Raw genomic sequence first — 18,793 nt, forward strand, 5'->3', positions numbered from 1 at the left:
TAGTTTAAATCGGATCCTCCGGGTTCTTCCCACCTCCTCGCCACTCTCTTCCTTTGTTTAATACTTTTGTGATTACAGCAAAAGGGATGCTCACAGGGCCCAGCCCGAAACACACGCTCCACACCTTTAAATCCCTTAAGCTGGAGCAGGTTTTTGGCTCCCCGGCCTCGGCCGGGAAGCAGATGCTTAAACGCAGCTCTTGCACCAAAAAGCAGCTCTTTAAAGGGACCACTGCGTTAGGTTGATTAAAAAATAATTAAGGGCGGTGGGACTCCTTTTGGTACCGCTTCTAGGACTCTCCGTACCCGGAGGATTTCTCCCTAGGTGACCCAGATAAATTACAGATAGGGCTGTGAAATAACTTTTGTCCACGACGGGCCGGGATGAGCCTGGACCGCAAATCCCGGCTCAGCAGTGGCTAATGAGGCAGTCATGCAAAACGCAGCCAGTTAAACCTGAAAAGCAGCGGCGTGGGGTGACTTCTCCTCCCTGCCAGACCCGCGGGGGCTTCACAGGCAGGTTTCCGCCCCCCCCCCCCCCCCCCATCTCTCGCAGCCCCTAATTCCCAACCCCAGCCCGGGGAGCCAGCGCGGCTCCTTGGCCAAACGCACAGCCGAGACCTTGACCCAGTTTGTTCCCAGTTTGGGGAGAAAAACAGGGTCCGGCCGTTGGGTTTTTGCCCCGTCTCCGTGGGACAGCAGGGAGAGGAGGGGGATTTCCCCAAGCCCTGTGCCCCCCAAACTTTGGGGGGAGATTATCTTGGGAAGAGACGCCTGCGCCCAGCCCGGGGGGGATGCGCAGCTCGGCGGGGTGGGAACCCCCGCACCATACCGGCCGTGTCCCCAAGAATCAGGACTTGGCATTTTCCTCCTTTTTTCCTCTCTCAACGGGAGGGAAGACCCAAGTCCCCATGAGGAAGGTGAAGAAGAGCTTTAAAAAATTTAAATTTCACCACGAAGGAAGACACACGGAGAGAAAAAAAATAATGGGGGGCCGGAGGGCGAGTGGGAGCTTTCCCTGATCAACCTGCTCTTGGGTGGGGAGGGAGAAAAACGTTTCCACAGTTGGATTAATTCCCCCCAAAACTCTCTCCTTTCCATTCCGCTTTACTTTCAAGGACTTTCTGCTGCTGCTTTTCCTCCGCTCCTTCCCCGAGCATCCCCCCGCCCGCTCCCGCAAGCGCCTTCCCCCCCTTTAGATCTCAGCGTGTTTGCTCTTGACTTCATCCACTAAGTCAATAGTTTGGAGATGCCCTCATCCTCAGAGGCCCGAGCCCCCGTGTCCCCTCCCTGTTTTCTCCTGCGGATAATGGCAGCCTTTTGTCGTGTAATCAAGCTCCCGAGGGGTTGGGAGACAGATATAGATTCTTGGCATTTGTCGGTGAAAATGAAAGCTGGATTAGGCAGAGGCGGCTGCACACTCCATGGTAAAGGACAACAACTATTCCCCCATTGAAAGTCCCATTCTGGTTTGGTTATTTTATCTTTAAAAGTTGTTTGTATTTCTAAAGTGGCTATTGATGCACTTAGAAAGTGTAGCAAGCTGTAAAGCCTCGCTTCAAATGAAAGGCGGACAAAAAAAAAAAAAAAAAGGAGGAGGTTAAGGGGAGAAAACAGAGTGAGAAAAAAATACCGTCAGAAAAGGAGGGGGGAGAGAGGAGGGGGGGGTGGCAAAAGAGTTAAAAAGATCAAATTCAGCCTGGGTAAAGTTTAAAATCAGAGAGAAAAGTCACGAAGTCACAGCAGCCGGGAGAGGAGCGAGAGCGCGGGGGTTTCGGCTCCGCTTTTTCCCTTCCCTGCCTCGCAGGGAAAAAATAATTACAATATTTAGGTTTCCCTGCTGACGAGGGGCGGGGGGTGACGGGGATATTTTTTTCTCCGCGGGGGACACTTGACTCTTTGCAACTGAACTCTAAACCCGACCAGCTCTCTGCTCTGCGCTGAAGTTATTTTATTCTTTAACAACTGATCACAACCACGACCCTATTTTTCTCCTTGACAGAGATTTGCTGAGACGCTCTTGCCAAGCATAAACGGGGAAGATTGTCCACCTCTGCACCTCTCAACCTTTGAGCATTTTCCCTTGAGAAGCACGAGATTTTGACATTTTATATATAGAATTTTCCCCCAGCCATCACTTGGATTTAACCGTCTTGGATCCCCTCGTCCTTTAGATGCGTCTTAATCTGGGGCTGGACCGTCTCTCCCTCTTTACATACCCCCCTCCAGTGAATAGGGGGTGGCAAGAACTGGGTTATTTTCTTTGTTTGTTTTAAAAACAACATTTGTTAAAACCCCCAAACTTTTCTCCTCCTTTTGCTGGAGTTTCAGGAATGGAAATTGCAGCTTACCCGCTGCGAGCATATTCAGCCGCACGCACAAGGGAGGGTTTGTGGCTGGAAGGAGATTAAGGAGAAAACTCCAAGAAAAAGAAACAGAGCAACAAGGTACAACCCAAATATTCGCATTCTAAAAAAAAAAAAAAAAAAAAAAAAAGGCAAGCAGCTTCAAATAGCTCAATTTGCTGCTATTTAGCATCAAACAAGCATCTTCTCCAGAAGTGGGGAAAGAATTTAAAAAATTGAGTTACTGCACAGAAATAACGAATCCCTCTGGAAAACGCCAGCTTTTTATTAAATACGCGCGTCTATACGTGGGTGTGTATATATATATAGTCCTCTAAAATCACCAGCAGCTCCGGCTATCTGCCCTCTCTTGGATAATTTACACCATACAAAGGTTGGGGGCTATTAATCCCGTCCCCCCCAGCCCCCATTCCTATTCATGTCAGTGTTTCTTTCTTTTTCCGAGCAATCAAATGTGCCGGAGACAATTGTAGCGAATTTAAACATGACTGTCCCCTGAATATCCCTCGACATCGAAGTGTCCTTTGTACCTTCACCCTCTCCTTTTAAAGACTATATATTTAAAAATGCAAAATAATGCAGCCAGTGGATCTTTATTAAAGCGCAAGAAGAGGCTCTGGTTGGATTGATTTTTCACAAGGAAAAAAAAAAAAATCTTTACGAAGTTGTTTAACAGTGGGAAGTTTCACGGACGATTTAAGGACCCTTCCTCTAACTTTAATCAAGGCGAAAATCACCCGAGTATTTTTAACTCCACTTGGAGGGGAGCTGCTCGAAAGCAGCTTCTCGTTGAGCAATCCTGTCGAGTCAACTTTCCTCCCTCTCCTTTAATTCCCAATAAAAATGCAAATCAATTCGTCCCCATAATGGGAACGGGAAAAAAAATAAATAAATTACAGAATTGCAGTCGCTCCGGACTTTCCCCTCCACTCCAGATTTGGACGCCAATGGAAATGGCAGCGGGTCAGGGGTAGGTTTTCCCCCTTTCCTTAGAAAATAGGAAAATAACTTTTTTTTCCCCTCCCCCCCCTTCCTCCCCTGGGTTTGGGGACCGCAGTTTCATAACTGGTTTCCCCTCCCCTCTCCCTCTTTTAAAGATGCCACCAGGTCACTTTGATCCGCGGTCTTTAGGGGCTCCGGACAAAGGCGGCACTGAAGGCTGAAGGCTGCCGGGTGTCCCCCCCCAGCTGCCCCCACCTCGCCCGGGAGAGAGCCCCGCCGGCAGCCCTGCCCTCAGCCCCGCTCCCCAGGGTCAGGCAGAGTGCTGCCTTCCAATTTTAGCAACAGCAACAACAAAAAAAACCCCACACACCAAAAAAAAAAAAAAACCACCCTCATCAACCCAAGAGAAGAGTGAAAACCAAGAAGGGTTCTTCTTCCTTCTTCTAGAGAGAGGGAGAGCGAGCCCGGGGGCAAGGCACGGCCAGCTTGAAGGGGAAAGCGGGTGTAAAAATAGTTTGCGCTTCCCATGCCTCCGCCGAGCCTCCCCCAACCTCCCTCGGGGCTGCGGAGCATCCTTCCCTCCGTGGGCAGGGGAGCATCGATCCCTCCGTGCCTTCCCCCCAGCCCACCTCCGGCGGGGCAGGACAGCGGGGGACCGACCAGCCATAGGAAAGGAAAGGCAGCCCCCTCTTTGAACCCCAGCTTTTATCCCCCCCCTGCAAATTTTTTTTATTTTTGACGTTGACAGGTGGAGGTGCGACGGCAGCATCCCTCGGGCGGGATGCTGTTGAGGGGAAGGAAACCCTCCATTTCCAGCGCAACCTCCTCGCCTCACTTGCCCTCTCTTTAGGAAGACTTGACTAGCCTTTTTTACTTCTTTTTGGTTTTTTTAAATATTTTTTTTCTTTCCCTCATCTCAAGCCCCAAACCCTCCGGGAGCCCCAGAGCTGCGCTGCCCGGCCGGGACCGCAGCCGCGCACAAAATGGATGAGCTAAGATGTCTCCCCAAGCTGCAGACTTCATGAATGAGCGACCCCCTTCCCCTCTCCCTCCCCATCTCCGGCTATAGATTGATAGATATAGATATATTTCATGAATGAGCCGAGGGTCCTCCCCGCCTCCCCCCTGTCTTGGCTATCCCTGCAGAGCCTATAAACAGCAACGGCCCTTTACAACAATTCATCACAGGACCCAGAGCCATCCAAGCAAGTAATATGTAGCCTCAGATCTAGTGTGTCCCACAAGACAGAGCGCCTGCTAATTAATAGACAGTGATTCCTGCAAGCAGCCCTAGCAGTCTGTAATATGATGAACTTCCTTTGTACCGGTGTCACCACAAATGTTTCTGATAAGGAAAAGCATCCAAGGATCAAAGACTATAAGCTTCTCAATTTCCTCAAGCTGCCTCTACTTTTCCTCACCTACTTTTTCTTTTTTTTTTTTTTTTTTTCCCCTCCCTCTCCCCTTCCCAGCCCCTCCAAGGAGATGCAATCCTCCCTCTCCCTTCCGACAGCCCTCGGGTCCGCTCAAGTGCAGGGGTCAGTGCCAGACCGTGCCCCCAGAATATCACCATCATCACTTGTACCTTCATATTCTGTCTTAAAAAAAAAAAAAAAAAAAAAAAAAAAAAAACCAAAACAAAAAACAACCACCAAACCTCCGATTCTGGTTCTCGCCCTCCCCCTCACCTCCTCATCTCTTCCCCACTTCTCCCCAACTCCGGATGACAAATGTCTTTATAAACAGGCATTAGCTGACATCTAATTTCTTTTGTGGCAAGATCATGCAAAGTGCGAGCGCACTGGCGAGCCCTCCCGAGCGGCTACCAGCCCCGGGACAGGATAAGCCGGCAAGGAGGGAGGGTTTTTGGGGAGGGGGGGCTGCAGCAAACCTCCCACCCCCGGGCACGCCGGCAACGCCGCATCCCCATCCCAGCCTCTCCTCCCTCCCTGAGCTGCACCTGCGCTTCCCAACTCCTTCATTTCTTTTTTTCCTGGGCTGGTGGGGAGGGGACAAGGACACCCCCCCACACACTCCCCCACACGCCCCCAGAACCCAGCCCCGAGGGCTCTGGTTGCTCCACCTGCGTCTGCAAAGCTCCTGGGTGCCCGGCCGGGCAGGAGCAGCTCCCACCCGTGAACGTGGGGTTCCCCCTTCCGACTCGAAGCCCTCTGCTACTTCCCGGCCTGGGACCCCCCCCAGCATCTTTTCGCCCCCAAACCTCAAATCAGACTGAAGTTCAGATTAAATTTAAAAAAAAAAAAAAAAGCAAAACCAACCAAAAAACCCAGAAAACCATCCCCAAAACCCAGTGGTATAGAGAAATGTGGCAGCTGATTGAAATGGGCTTTTTTTTTTTTTTTTTTTAAGAATAGCCTCTATAAATATATAATATCTCCAAAGCTCAGGTCTTAAGAGGGTCCCTTATTTGCTTATTTCTTTTGTAGCAAACGTAATTTTCAGAAAGATACTCCCCCCCCCCGCCTTACCCTAATGCTCGAGTAAGTACCTTACAGCTTTAAGGCTAGTGTTATATGTGCTTTAAAATCCTGCCATGTAAATTCCCCTGAAAAATTTGGAAAGCTTCTCGGGGGGGCTGGGGGGGGTGGGAGGGGGGGAGAACTGGGAGAGGGGGAGGGGGAGAAAGGGGAGGTTAATCCGGGTTTAATGCTATGATGCAGTCACAGGACCAGGGCTAGGCTGATTGTGTTATCTCTTCCCAACATTTGGGTCTCCCATATTTCACCCAGCCAAATAGCTGCGAGAAAAAAGTGCGTATGGAGGCACTCCTGACGCCTCAGGAAAATATGTTATTAATATCTAAATAACTTCCCAATACTGTCTCTAAATCTCCCCTTCACCACTCCAGATGATGAATTCGTTTGAAGTGTTCTCCCGTCTCATCTTTTCAGTGTCTCTCTCTCTCTCTTTTTTTTTTTTTTTTTTTTTTTTTTTATAACCAGGCTTATTTCAAACTGGTAAATATCTAATTCCTTTAACCACACTGCAGACACGTCTCTCCCCTCTTATATACAATTCTCATTTGGCGAGATCCATATATGCATGTCTCTATAAAAGAGAATAAGCCCCAACACAGCCTTAAACTACTTCTTTAAATTATTTGGGGGTTAAGAGCGGTTTTTGGGGGGGGGATCTGTTTGTTTCCGTACAACCCCTGCACACACCTGGATCACACATTTCCCTCACAGCCTTCCTGCCGCTTAATTCAATCTCTGCCTCCTTTCTCCTACCCCAATTACGGGCGAAACCTCGGATTAGAAATAGACTTTACAGCTTCCTTCCTCTTCTCCTCTATCACGGCATCCATCTCCCCCGCATCGCCAAATATCTACTTCCTATCCCTCCCGGTATAATGTAATCTACCATTCACCTTCAAATTATAGATTATAACCTCTAGAATGCATTTCCTTCCCTTCCGAGCTGAACTCCGGGCACCCCACCTGCCAGCCAGCGCTCCTGATATCAATATTTGCCTTATATTTTCCCTGGTCTGTAATTGAACCTATTCTTCTCCCCCAAAGAAAGGGGGGGGGGGGGGGGGGGGGGATATGATGTAGAAAAAGAAAAAAAAAAGAAACCAAACAACCCCTGGATCACAAACATCTCCCTTATATTATTTCATTTCCTACTGTATAATTGAACCTCTCTCCCCGCATCCTTGTCTTAAGTTTGTTTTTTAAAACGTCTTGTATTAGATTATACTCGTTTATTCCCCCTTCCAACCTTATCTCTCCTCCTCTCTTCTCTCCTTCCCGTCACACTTGATTTAGGAAGGAGTTTATCTTGCAAACATTTGCCTACTTTGTTTATGTAGACCAGGTTCTGCAGCTACTTGTTCCCAAAAGCCACTGTTTGCCTTTGTAATTGTTATCTGTGTTTATTGTTGTACCTCATTTGTCTCAGCTTTTTTTGTGACATGTAAGCTCCGTGTGTGCTCACATCCAGCCCCCCCTTCCTTCTCCCTCTCCCTGCCTTTTTTTTTTTTCTCTCTCTTCTCCTTTTCCCTCTTCTCTCTCCCTGAAATATGCACAGAATAACTCAGCCTAAAGCCAATGAATTGCTTGACACTACCCTATCTCTTTCCTGCCCCCCATTATTAGAGCTGATCCCACTCGCAACACTCACAAATCCCGCCTGGTCTCTGTTTGATTAGATTGCCAACCTTTCGTAATCCCTTGATTTGATGAAGTGTCTATTCCCCCCCCCCCCCCCCCCCCCCTTCTAAACATACATTTACAGAGAAAGCGCTTGTTGGTTTTAAATCGATGCAGATTGTTTGCTGATAAATTGACTCCATTCCCCCCCCAGCTTGGGAAACAAAGCCCCTTTCCAGGTGTGGGGGGGTGTCCCCCCCCCCTTTCTCCCTATCCCCTCCCTCCCCCGAGCCTAATTAAATTTGGCAGGACCTTGTACACCCACTCCAAACCGCTTCCCCCTGCCTCCACTCCCCCCCAAACCCTACATAAGCGGCAGTGACTGCTACCAAATTAAATTGTTATCACCTCTAAGTGCCCAAAAATCCCCCCCCTCCTCGCTGTTCACGCCTGTACGCGTTTCCCACCTCCAATAAAAATAAACCCCTCTGCTATCCCCGGCTTTCACACTCGGGTTTCCCCATCCCACGGAGTATTTCCACGCTGTCACGGGGCGGGGGTGGGTATCGAAGCAAAATCGAGTGGGGAAAGAAACTCCGTGCAATCAAGCGGAGTTCGGAGAAATAAAACAGGGGGGGGATAAAAATAATTAAAAATCCGCGTTTTCACCTCAGATATAACCCGGTCTGTCCCCCCGCGAGCACCGCCCAGGCCTGAGCATCCTCCTCTGCATCCCGGAGCGGTACGGGGGGCAGGACCGGCTGCCCCCACCCGTGGCCGTGGGGTGTCACGCCGGGTGGGGGGGGAGCCCCTGAACTTCCCTCTCCTCCAGTGCCGGCAGATCGCCTTCCCCATGTTCCCCCCCGCGTCTGGTTGCAATTAATACCCCGCCAGGATGAGGCCTCGCCCCCGCCCCTGCTCCTCCCGCATTAAACGCTGAGCACCTTCCCCAGCACCCCCGTAGATTTGGGGTTGCCCAAATGCGCCCCCCCCCCCCGCCTCCATCCCCACCGAGGATCTGCGGGGCGCGGGCAACCAGCGCATCACCCACGCGTGACCCTCCCTAATAAACCCCACCAGTCATAATAAATAACAACAACCCAAAATAATAATAACTCGGTCTTAACAAGGATAAAAAAAAAATAAAAAAATAAAAATAAAGTGAAGCCTCATGAATATATGCCCAGGGCTAGCTGGAGTGAGCCGTTTAAAGATGAAAGTGCAAAGAAATAAAGGCTCAATTTAATCTGCCTTAAAACCCTTCAACTTAACGTTTGTGCTGGGAACTCAGAGAGTGAGTACTGATTGGGGATAAATACATTTCTTAGCATGCCTTGGAGCTATTACACCCTTCTCCAACACAGCTCCCTATTCAACAGCCACAGTTTTCATTACCAGCTCTAATAAGTCTTAACATTATTAAATGCCAAGCAGACGATAGAAAGAAACAGGCGCAGGGTGGAAGCTTTCTTTAACACTTAAAAAGAGAGAGCATTTAGGGCTGTCTTCCTCCGGCTCCCCGCAAGGAGAACCCGCAAATGGAGCAAAGGCGTTTGTCAAGAGGAAAAAGGCCAAAACAAAGTTTTCCCCCTCTCCCCCCCATCCGCAATAATAATAAAAACGCGTTCAAAAAGAAAAAAACCTCAACCCCCCCACACCCACGCAGTAAAAGCAGAGCTGGAGAACAAGTGTCAGGAACGCGGTAGATTTTTATTTTATTGCAAACCTCCCAGGAAAATGGGTAGGGTGGGTGGGGGGAGAGCTCTAAAGAGTATTACTATTTTCGAGCAAAAAAAATAAAAGGAAAAAATACACAGCGTACACTCACCGCCTCTGAGTGTTTTACAAGTTGAATCATCAATTACCTTAATTGAGGCCATTAAAACTTTTCCAGACATGAAACTATACATTGACAGCGGTATTTTTTTTTTTAATGGTTATTTTTTCATTGTACTCGAGCTTGTGGCGATCGCGGCAGCGCTCGGACGGCGCCGGATCCAACCCCCAAATCCCCGTTTCTGCGGTTGATGCTCCCCCCGCCAAAACCCCAAATCAAAACCTTTTTGGGGTGAGTTCTCCGCAAATCTACAGAGTCAGGAAGCGATTGAGGGAGAGGGGAAAAAAAAAAAAACCAACACAAACCCAAACCTGATAAATTAGGATTTATCTCAAGGGATGGGGAAAGGGAGCGGAGCCTGCGCGCTCGGAGGTAACGCGGCGCTCCGCGGGCTCCGGCATCAGGAATTTGCCCAAATTAGCCCTCGATTCAAAACGGGCTGGTTTCATAAAGAAATGGGGGCTCGTGTTTTATTTGTCTGCAATATTACCCATGAAGGAAGAAGAGAGCGTTTTGTTTTGCTTATTGACACGCACTTCTGCATGTTATTAAGGAATAAAAAGCCTCCAGCTCCTTCACTCTTTTTTATTTTGGGGGTGGTGATGGGGAAAAACACGCACGGACAAGGGGAAAAAAAATAATCAATCGGCAGTTTAAAAATGATATGTTTTTTTTTCAAGTAATGACGCTCGAACAAAATAAATCTTAAACCCAAAATTCCCTCCCCCCCCCAATAAAATTAAAAACACCCCAAAGTGATGGGGGGGAGCTTTTCGCGGACACAATAGCCCCGATTTGCAAATGAGCATCGCCTGTTTCCAAATCACAAGCAACATTTTGCAACGTCCAACGGCTATCCTTTTTCCAACAGACGGTCCTATAATATTACAAAACTATCTAACAGCAGGGAGTTTTGAATAATTTATCTCCCTTTCTTCCCTTCCTTGGCCCTTTGTCCAAACTTTTTCTCCTCCTTGCAGAATTTTGAATGAGAATAGACAAGCCCTCCCTCCCCCATCCCTTTACTCCATTTTTAAGGCAGCCTAGGGTTTTTCCCCCTTTACCCCCCTTCTTTTTTTTTTTTTCTTTTTCTTTTTCTTTTTTTTTTTCTTCTTCTACTGTTTGCTTTTGTGGTCAGGAATCTTTTGCTTATAAAGCTTCAATAGACTTGAAGGTCTTTGTAAGTGAAGTTCATCTTCAAGGTTGGAAAAAAAAAAAAAAAAAGGATCGGATCCTTAAAGAAACCCCTTTTGTGCACCTTCATTTAAAACTCCCACTAACGTTTGATGGTGACATGGAGAAGCTTTTTTCTGCCCCACGTTTCCCCCACTTCAATATTTCCCCACTCACCCGCATTATCCCAAAATGGGGAAAACTTTGTAGCTAGTGAGAAACTTTGTAAGCGATTCCTCTCTGCTTCCCACACCCGGATTGGGGACCCTCTCCATGCGGAAAATACCTCTCAGCCCGCTCCCTCTTGGCCCGACACCGACGATATCACAAATCCCCCGGAACTCCGACCGACTCAACCCCAACAGGCCTGGGCCATCGCCATTTTGCCATCAATTTTGGAGAAAAACAGCAACCCACAATTTCCTGAAGCCCATCCCCAAGAGTTGTATAATTGCTGTTTCCCCCCAAAAAAAAGCACTGAGCTCTGCGACACAAGGAAGCAATTTTCTGCCTAAACCGATACAGCAGCTCCTCCCTCCCGTTGCTCCAAACTTCCCCATCCTTGCCAACACCTTCCTTGATAAACCTCAATCGTACCCCCTGAAAATATCATCTTTCCCCCTTTTCTGGGAGGGATGGGGAATCATCACCCCCACCGAGCTTGCCAAAAATCAGATTCCAAGCACCGCAATGGCTGGCTCTGGCTGTGCCTCGTCCCCCACCCCACATTTACAGCACAGGAGCTTTAAAAAGTTTAATTTTTCCTCCCACGAGAGGAAAGCGCCAACCGTAGGAGATGATAACAGGCCCCCTGGCTCTCCCTGCCATCGGCCTGACCTTAAGCTTTTCATCAGAAAGGCCAGATTTATTTTTCCTGAGTTTATTTAGGGGTGCAAGCCCCCTGTTTCCTCCGATCCAAGGACCCCCCCTCTCCCCTCCATGCTTCCCCAGCGCCAGTGGCTCTGCGGCAGCCCCAGCGCAGCGCCGATCCCGGCTTCTCTAATTGATATTGATTGGCCAAATCGGTCAACTGTCAGCCAGAGTTTCAGGGGACCACTTAGAGAGCAGGAGAGAAATCTGTTTAACAAATTCATTTAAGAATCAGAGATGCCTCCCCTCAGCCATCTCTTTTCCCCCTTTATAAATAATTGATCCAAAGCAAAACACCAACAACTCTTCCTCCTGGGAGAGCACCCTCAGCCCAGGGGGCTGGGGATCACCTTCCCCTCCCAGGGCCCTGCATCACTCCCCCTCCTTTGCCATCAGTCATTTTTGGAAAGAACAAATGCAAGAGGCTCTGGAGCCATCCCATCTTACTCTTGATAGGGAGGGACATGTCCCCTCTCCCAAATGTCCCCTCCAGCCCAGCCCCAGGGCACGCACAGACGCCTTTACCTTTGTCGCCCAGGATGCCGTCTATGCTGTGCTTGGCCTTCTTCTCCCCGTCTTCCTCCTTCTTGTCGCAGTCCTCCTCTTCCTCTTTCTTCCCGAATTTGATGCGTAGCACACGGCTAATCGAACTCACTAAACCTCAGACAGTCAAAGACAAAAAGGCAAGTATAAGCTGCCTGGGAAGCCAAGGTGAGAGCCGCCTGGGAAAACCCAAGCCGGGGCTGCACAACTTGGGCAGGAGGCCTTGTGCACACACGAAGGGCACCCACACCCCCTTTTCCCAGGGGTACGCACCTGCCTGGTCCTCTGTGCCCTCCAAAATGCCCCCAAGTCCACTGAGCTGCCAAGGTGGACACCCAAAGTTGGACACGCTCATCACCATCCCCCCGAGACACCCGGCATGAGCGGCTGTCCGTTGTGTGCAACACCCTCCCAGAGCATCACAGCTGGTGCAACACCCCGGGGCACACACCCCTGAGGTTACCACCTGCTTTGGAACAGGGAAAAGGCCCCCCAATACCCAGCTTTCACCCCAGCCCCAAATGGGACTCTCAGCCTGGATTCAGACCTGGACCCTGTCCTGGATGCTGCTTTGCGGGGAGATGTGCCCTGCAGAGAAGGCTCAGCCCCCCCAAAACAGAGACCAACCCTCGGTAGGACCCAAAGGGCTCACACATCCCTGCAGGCCCGATGTTGGGGTACGGGGTCACTTTCCATGGGTTATGGGGGGCCCTGGCCGATGGAAACGCTGCTTTGCAGCCCCCACTGAGCAAGCAAGTCCCAGCAGGGCAACCGGGGTCCCCTTTAACCCTGAATTTGGGGTCTTCATCTGTGCATGCTCCCTCCGCACCGGGAGCCCCTCTGTTTTCGCAGGAGTTGGAATAAGTTGGGAAAATTGGTTTGTTTGTGTTTGTTTTTCCAGCAGACCGCAGCGGGCCAGGGCACAGCTCCCCCTCTCCTGGTGTTTATTTGCTGCTGTGGGTTTGCTTGGGGTGATTTCCCCCCCCCCCCTCCCCCTATCAAAGCAAAGGCCGAGAGGATGTTTATAACCCCTGGAAACATTTTTAGTGGGGATAACAATTTCCCTCCATCTTTCTGACGGGTATCGGGGTGTCCTTCTTGCCAAGCTGCCTTCTCACCTGAGGGCACGGTGCTCCGGTCGCAGTGCCCATCTTTCAGGAGCCTGTCTCGGATCTCCCAGCTAAACATCCCAGGGTTTTCCCGTTTGTATTCCTCGATTTTCTTCTCCACGTCGGGAGTCGCAACCTGCTTTTGTGATCAAGGGACACCGGTGCGTGCCCGCGTGTGCAGAGAGAGGGAAGGGGAGAGAAAAAGCGCTTTTAATTGAAAAGAGAAGCTGTTCAAGCTCAGTTCAATCCTCCTCGACCTGGCTGCTAGTTTGGGGCTGAGAAGAGGGATTTGGAGGGGGAAAAGGAGGAAAATAAAGATGGGGAAAGGCCCTTGTCTCCCAAATGTTTGCCACCCTAAAAGTAGAGTCTCTGGAGGCCAAGGAGATCAGCCAGGCTGGGTTTATCCTGAGCCCCAGGGGGAGAAAGAGGCAGGGAGGGGGTGCAATGGATGCTTTTGGGGGGGGTGGGGGGGGGTATGTACACCCAACGATTTATTATTCCCCCAAACATCCCAGCTCGCCTCCTCCCCACACACGGGGGTTGAAGCAAATGCTTGAACGCCTGCCACTTGTTGCACATGGGGAAAAAAAAAAAAAAAAAAAGGAAAATCACTTTAATTTATTCATAGCCTTCAACTCGGCACCGGTTTCTACCCATCTGAGCCTGCAAATTGCAGCTTTATCAAAGCTCCTTCCCCTCCCCCCGTCTTTCCCCGCGTGTCCACCTGAAAAACTTATCCCCCCCCCCTAAAGAAATCTTAATTTTTTTAACCTAAGGAGGGCGGTTTAGCTCGGCCCCCGCATTGCACTCACCCTGGGCTTGCTGCCTCCGATGGCTCCGGGACGGATGGAGCCCGTCTCCTGGTATCTACAGAGGATTTTGGAGACGCAACCGTGGGAGACCCGCAACTGCCGGGAGATCACGCAGGGCCGGATCCCGTGGTGAGCCATCTCCACGATTTTATGACGGATGTGGTTGGGCAACGGTCGACCGTTGATGAACACCCCTCCGAGCTGGTTCACCCTGCCCTGGCCCAGCGGGGTGGAAACTGGAGAGCAAGGGGGGGGAAAAAAAAAAAAAAAAAAAGAAAACAAAACAAAAAACAACACAAACCAAACAACGGGAGGGAAAGTTAAGAGGGAAAAATCCAACAAAACGGGGCGCATCCCTCCCCGCGCCTTCAGCTTCTCTCCCGGCATTTAAACCTTTAAAAAAAGGGAGAAACTTCTCGCCCATCCCCTGGCCTCGGTATTTATCTCCGCATCACGGGGGAGACTTTTCCCATCGATGGAGGGAAAATAAAAATAGCCCATGATCCGCACCCCCATCACCCCGCTCCCCGAGGCGGCCGCTGTGTTTGTGCCTCTGTCTCTTTATTTTTGGCATTTCACACCTATTTTTAAATCATACCCGAGGTTATAAATAAGGAAAAATTTAAACCGCATGGTTTAACTTCCCATTTCCCCCCCAAAAAGCGCACTCCATTTCTTGCTTCAAATTACGGACCTATCTACTTTCAAACAAACTTTTGGAAATAACCTCTTTAAATACCCTCGAGTGGCTTTTGGGGTTTTTTATTGTGGTTTTGGTGGGGTTCTGTTAAGCGGCTCGGGGAGGTGCAGAACAAGCGCGGATCTCTCGCGGCCGCGCCGCTTCCCCGACACCTTGCGCGGCGCATCCCCGCCCGGAGCGGGGGACCAGCGGCTCGTTAATCCCCCTCCCCAATTTGTTTAATATCTCGCAATGTAGATCTTGCAGATTAATACGATTTCACAGGCTGGAAATGAAAAAAAAAAAAAAAGGCAAAAAAAAAAAAAAGCAGGGGGAAGAACTCAGCTGGGTAATTTGCAGAAAGGCTGGAGGGGGCGAGGGACGGGGAAGGCGAGGGGGGTGATTTTTCTCTTTATACAAAGAAAAGTCGATTCCAGAAATTGCCTCGCGATTTAACAAGAATCATGCACCACTAATTCCAAGTCACTTGGCCAGCACTCCCTGGATATATCATTATCGACAGATAACACTCGAGTGGCCAATTTTACATTCAAGAGGTACTAAAACCGCCGGCCGCTCTCTCTTTTCATTATTCCCAGTCATGTTGTGCAAATATTGTTGTAATCCTTTGATCCTTTCCCTTGCCGTCTGTTTTACTTCATTTGCTACAGAAAAGCACTTCAACAAATCCCCCCAGCTTGTATGTTTTGCAGCCTGCGTGGTTTTCCACAGGTTTGAGTTTCGCCACTTGATCACGGTCAGGATAAAATTCTCCTGTTTAATAAATGCGGGGAGAGGGGTCCCGCTCTAATTTTGCCTTTTTTTTTTTTTTTTTTGCTATGCCTAGAAATAATAACCCCCTAACACAAAGAAAAAGCAGATGACGGGGGAAGTTGATGCGCTGCGAGGTGGGGATGACACTTAGCGAGGTGACAGCTACAAAGTCCCCCCCCTTTCCCCTCGCCAGCCCCGGCCAAGGACACCTCGACTGTCCGCAGCTAGAGGATACTCCCAGCTTAAGGCTTTTTTTCTTATTTTCCCCCAGAAAAGTTGAAAACAATCAATTTAGTTGGTTTTCCCCACTTTTTTCGGGGAGATGAAATCGTCGGGATATTTGCGGGTTTAAAAAAGCAAAAGCCCAAACCATGAGAACCTGTGCCCCCCAAAAATCTGCAGGATGCCTGAAACTACTTTAAGTAGGGGGAAAAAAAAAACCACCCAACAATCCAAACCAAAAAGCCAAAACCCGGTAATTCCGCGGGGACGGAGCAGCTCCAGCGGGAAGGGAAGGAGCTAAATATCGGCGAGAAGTTGGATGCTCAGGTCGGGACCCCCCCCCCCCCGGCTGCAAAGTTGAGCTGTATCCCCCCTGGAGCAGCCCGGACCGCGCACCCCGCCCCCCCCCCCGGGTTATCCCGAGGTGCTGGGGGAAGGAGCGATTTAGAGGGGTGGGTTTTTTTCCCCAGACCTACCTTCCAAGGGGAAGCCAGTGCGAGGGTAGTTTTGCCCCGGAGCCGGACGCATCATCCGAGGCACCGTCCCGGGCAGAGCTGCCATGGTAAAGGGGGGGGGGGGGGGGGGGGGGGGTCGGGGTGGTGGAGCGGGTCCGGTCCAAACCGGGGGGGGCACCCCTTGGCCCCGGGAGAGCCGAGAGAACCGGGGAGGGGGGGGGGGGGCGCGCTGCGGGGATGCCTCTCCTCGGAGCCGAAGCGCTTCTCTCTTCCAGCCCGCGGCTGCAAAACAAGGGAGAAATCTTTGCTCCAAGGAAAAAAAAAATAAAATATATATATAATAATAATAAAGGGGGTGGGAAAAGGGAGGGGAGGGGAAAATCACCCACCAGAAATTCCTCTTAAAGTTTTAGGGCTATGTCACAACCGGCCTGAGCGGGCGCTCCGGAGGAATGTAACCCAGACTGCCGGGAAAGGCAGACACAGCCAAAGTTGCCTCGGTGCTGGGCTGGGCTTAGGGCTGGGGGGGGCCGGGGGGGGGGAGGGAGCCGACTTTCCCCCCTTATTTTGTTGTTGCGGTTTTTTTTTCTTTTCTTTTTTTTTTTTTTTTAAGTGGTTGGTGCCTGTCGCTTCAGGGATGCTCGTGATGGGAGGGGGGGGGGGGCTGGGAGGAGGAGAATTGGGGCGGGGGGGGGGAAATGTCAGATGGAGGGTTTGGAAGTTGTTAAAGTTGGGGCCGTGGGGAGGACGAGCGAGCTGTGATAGGCTCCGGCTCCTTTCTTTTATTCATGGCCGGGGAAGGGGGTACCACGGCGGGGCCGAGGGACCAATAAGAGGCAGCAGCTTCCCAACGCGCAGGAAAAGCTATGGGCTCGCCTTATTTATTTTTTTTTTAAGATGTTATTATTCATTACTAGGCTTGGCTTCCTTTTAATGGAAAGCTGGGGTCCTCCTCCCCCAGTTTGAAAATACATTGGGGTGAAAGAAGCGAGGAGAAAGTTTAGGAAAGGGTGTTTTCTGTTTGTTTGGGGTTTTTGGTTGTGATTTGTTTTTTTTTTTTTTTTCGCCTAAGAAAGTTGGGCGCGCCTAGGGCATCTGTGCAGGTCCCAGCGGGGTAAAGCCGGCCCGGCATTTTGGAGGGGGGGGCGGTGGCGGGGCGCTGATCCCGGCCCAGGAGCTGCAACATGGATAAAAAAAAAAAAAAAAAAAAAAAAAAAATACCCCTCTTAGCTGCCCACTGCCTGGCAGCCCCGGGAGGGGGTTGGAGCCGCTCTCCCCTCCTTCCCAGCAGATGATGGGAGGCGGCTGGTCCTGCCCCGCTCGCACCTGGGCCAGGGTCGCATCACACCCCCCCCCTCCCTGCGCCCCCCAGCCCCGCTTTATGGGGTCGGGTTTGGGAGCAGCTGAGCAGCCCCGCCGCCTCCTTCCCCAGCCCCAGGTAGCTCCCTGCGCTCCTCCCTTATTAACATCACATCTTTAATTAAGAGACAGGCTCCGAGCTGCCTAGCTGGTACCATTTTTGGGGGGGGGGGGGGGGGGGGGGGTTAAGATTCCGGGGTGACTCCGGTGCTCCCCGCGGTTCTCCCGCGAACTGCCCGCTCGCTCGCTCGTTGACCCGGGACGGGTTGAACAAATAGCCAATGTTTTCCCCCCAAAATAGGAGCGGGGCAGGAATCCTCCTCGCAGCGGGGCATGACGCCAGGGCTCACGAACCCTTTTGTTTGCAGCTGTAAAAAGGACTTGCCGTGCAAACCGCTGGAAACTTCTCTTCCCCCTCCCTTAAAAGCATCCTGGGGGGGGGGGGGGGGGGGGGGGGTGGGAATAAAGCAACCAGCGACACTTTCTGACCCGTCTGGACCAAAATGCGGTCCCTAAATCTCCTCCCTGTCCCCCCCCCCCCCGAGGGCATCGCCACCCCTAATCTCCCCCTTCTCCAGTGCTGGCTTTTGCTTTGAAATTAAAGCCTGGCTGGACCCCTCCCCAGTCCGGCCACATCTTCATCGCTCACCCTCTTCCTCTTCCCCCGCACCGCAAAGCCAGCCTAAACCCGCACCCACTTCTCTGCGCAGCCCTGATTTGGTTTTCCTCACGTTTCCACGCCTAAAATTCGCCCAAACCCCCCCAAAAACCACGGGACAGGGGGGAAAAAAAAATGCAATATTGAAATTCTTTCCAAAGTGTCAAGTTGCTCCCAAAGTCTCCTTATCCCGGCGCAGCCCCGACTTTAGGGCTCCAGCAAACGAAAATAAAGACTTTCTCCTCCCCTCCGCCCCAAAAATGCCAATTCCTGAAGTTTTAGGCAGAAAAATAACGGGCAGAGCTGAACGGGACCAGCTCGGAGCCGCTCGCAGCCCCTTCTCAGCCGCATTCCTCCAGCGCGGCAGTAATTCAATTATTTGCCTTTCATTTGCTTAGATGGGGGGGGAAAGCCTGGAATAAAGTTGAAAATTAAATGTTTCTGCTCTCCCAGCACCGGGGGAAGATTAAACTAAAGGATCCGAGCGCGGAGTCCCTGCCTTCCCCGCCGCTCTAGGGTTACCTCGCCGGAGAAAAATATCTCACATCAAACACAGCATTTGTTTTCCCTCACCCCCCCTTCAAATTGGGGTAAGATTTGACACTTTCAGGCAAAAAAAACTTCACTTTCTCCTCCAGCACTTGCTGCCAGCTCCGGGCAGCCACTAAGCCAAAGAGCTACTTTTTTTTTTTTTTTTTTTTTTTAAATTAATTTATTTTTATTTAAGCAGCGCGGTGGCATGTGGCAGCAGTCCCTAATTTTGTTTCGGGGCGGGGGGGGGGGAATAAGGGGGTGACAGGGGACTGTCACAGCCGGGGGAGGGGGGGACACTCCTGCTGGAAAGCAATTTCACAAATCATTTTTCTAACAATTAAGGAGT

At 50.7% G+C, this 18,793-nt stretch overlaps 1 protein-coding gene across 3 annotated transcripts in view; it reads right to left on the minus strand.

Annotated features, from left to right (window-relative positions):
- The window catches only part of PAX7 (paired box 7), a 101,210-nt gene extending 85,185 nt beyond the window's left edge, over positions 1-16,025 (minus strand). For 2 of the 3 annotated variants that reach the window (XM_074848316.1, XM_074848315.1), the window contains exons 1-4: positions 15,918-16,025; positions 13,767-14,002; positions 12,964-13,093; positions 11,828-11,956 (exon numbers count right to left, since the gene is read on the minus strand). In XM_074848316.1, coding sequence (XP_074704417.1) covers positions 11,828-11,956; positions 12,964-13,093; positions 13,767-14,002; positions 15,918-16,002 — 580 coding nt within the window. In that variant the 5' untranslated portion in view covers positions 16,003-16,025. Of the gene's footprint in view, positions 1-11,827; positions 11,963-12,963; positions 13,094-13,766; positions 14,003-15,917 lie in introns of all 3 variants that reach the window. The other variant, XM_074848317.1, reaches the window with a different exon arrangement.
- Positions 16,026-18,793: the final 2,768 nt, after the last annotated feature.

This window comes from Strix aluco, chromosome 22, assembly GCF_031877795.1.
Source record: "Strix aluco isolate bStrAlu1 chromosome 22, bStrAlu1.hap1, whole genome shotgun sequence".
Classification (NCBI taxonomy): domain Eukaryota; kingdom Metazoa; phylum Chordata; class Aves; order Strigiformes; family Strigidae; genus Strix; species Strix aluco.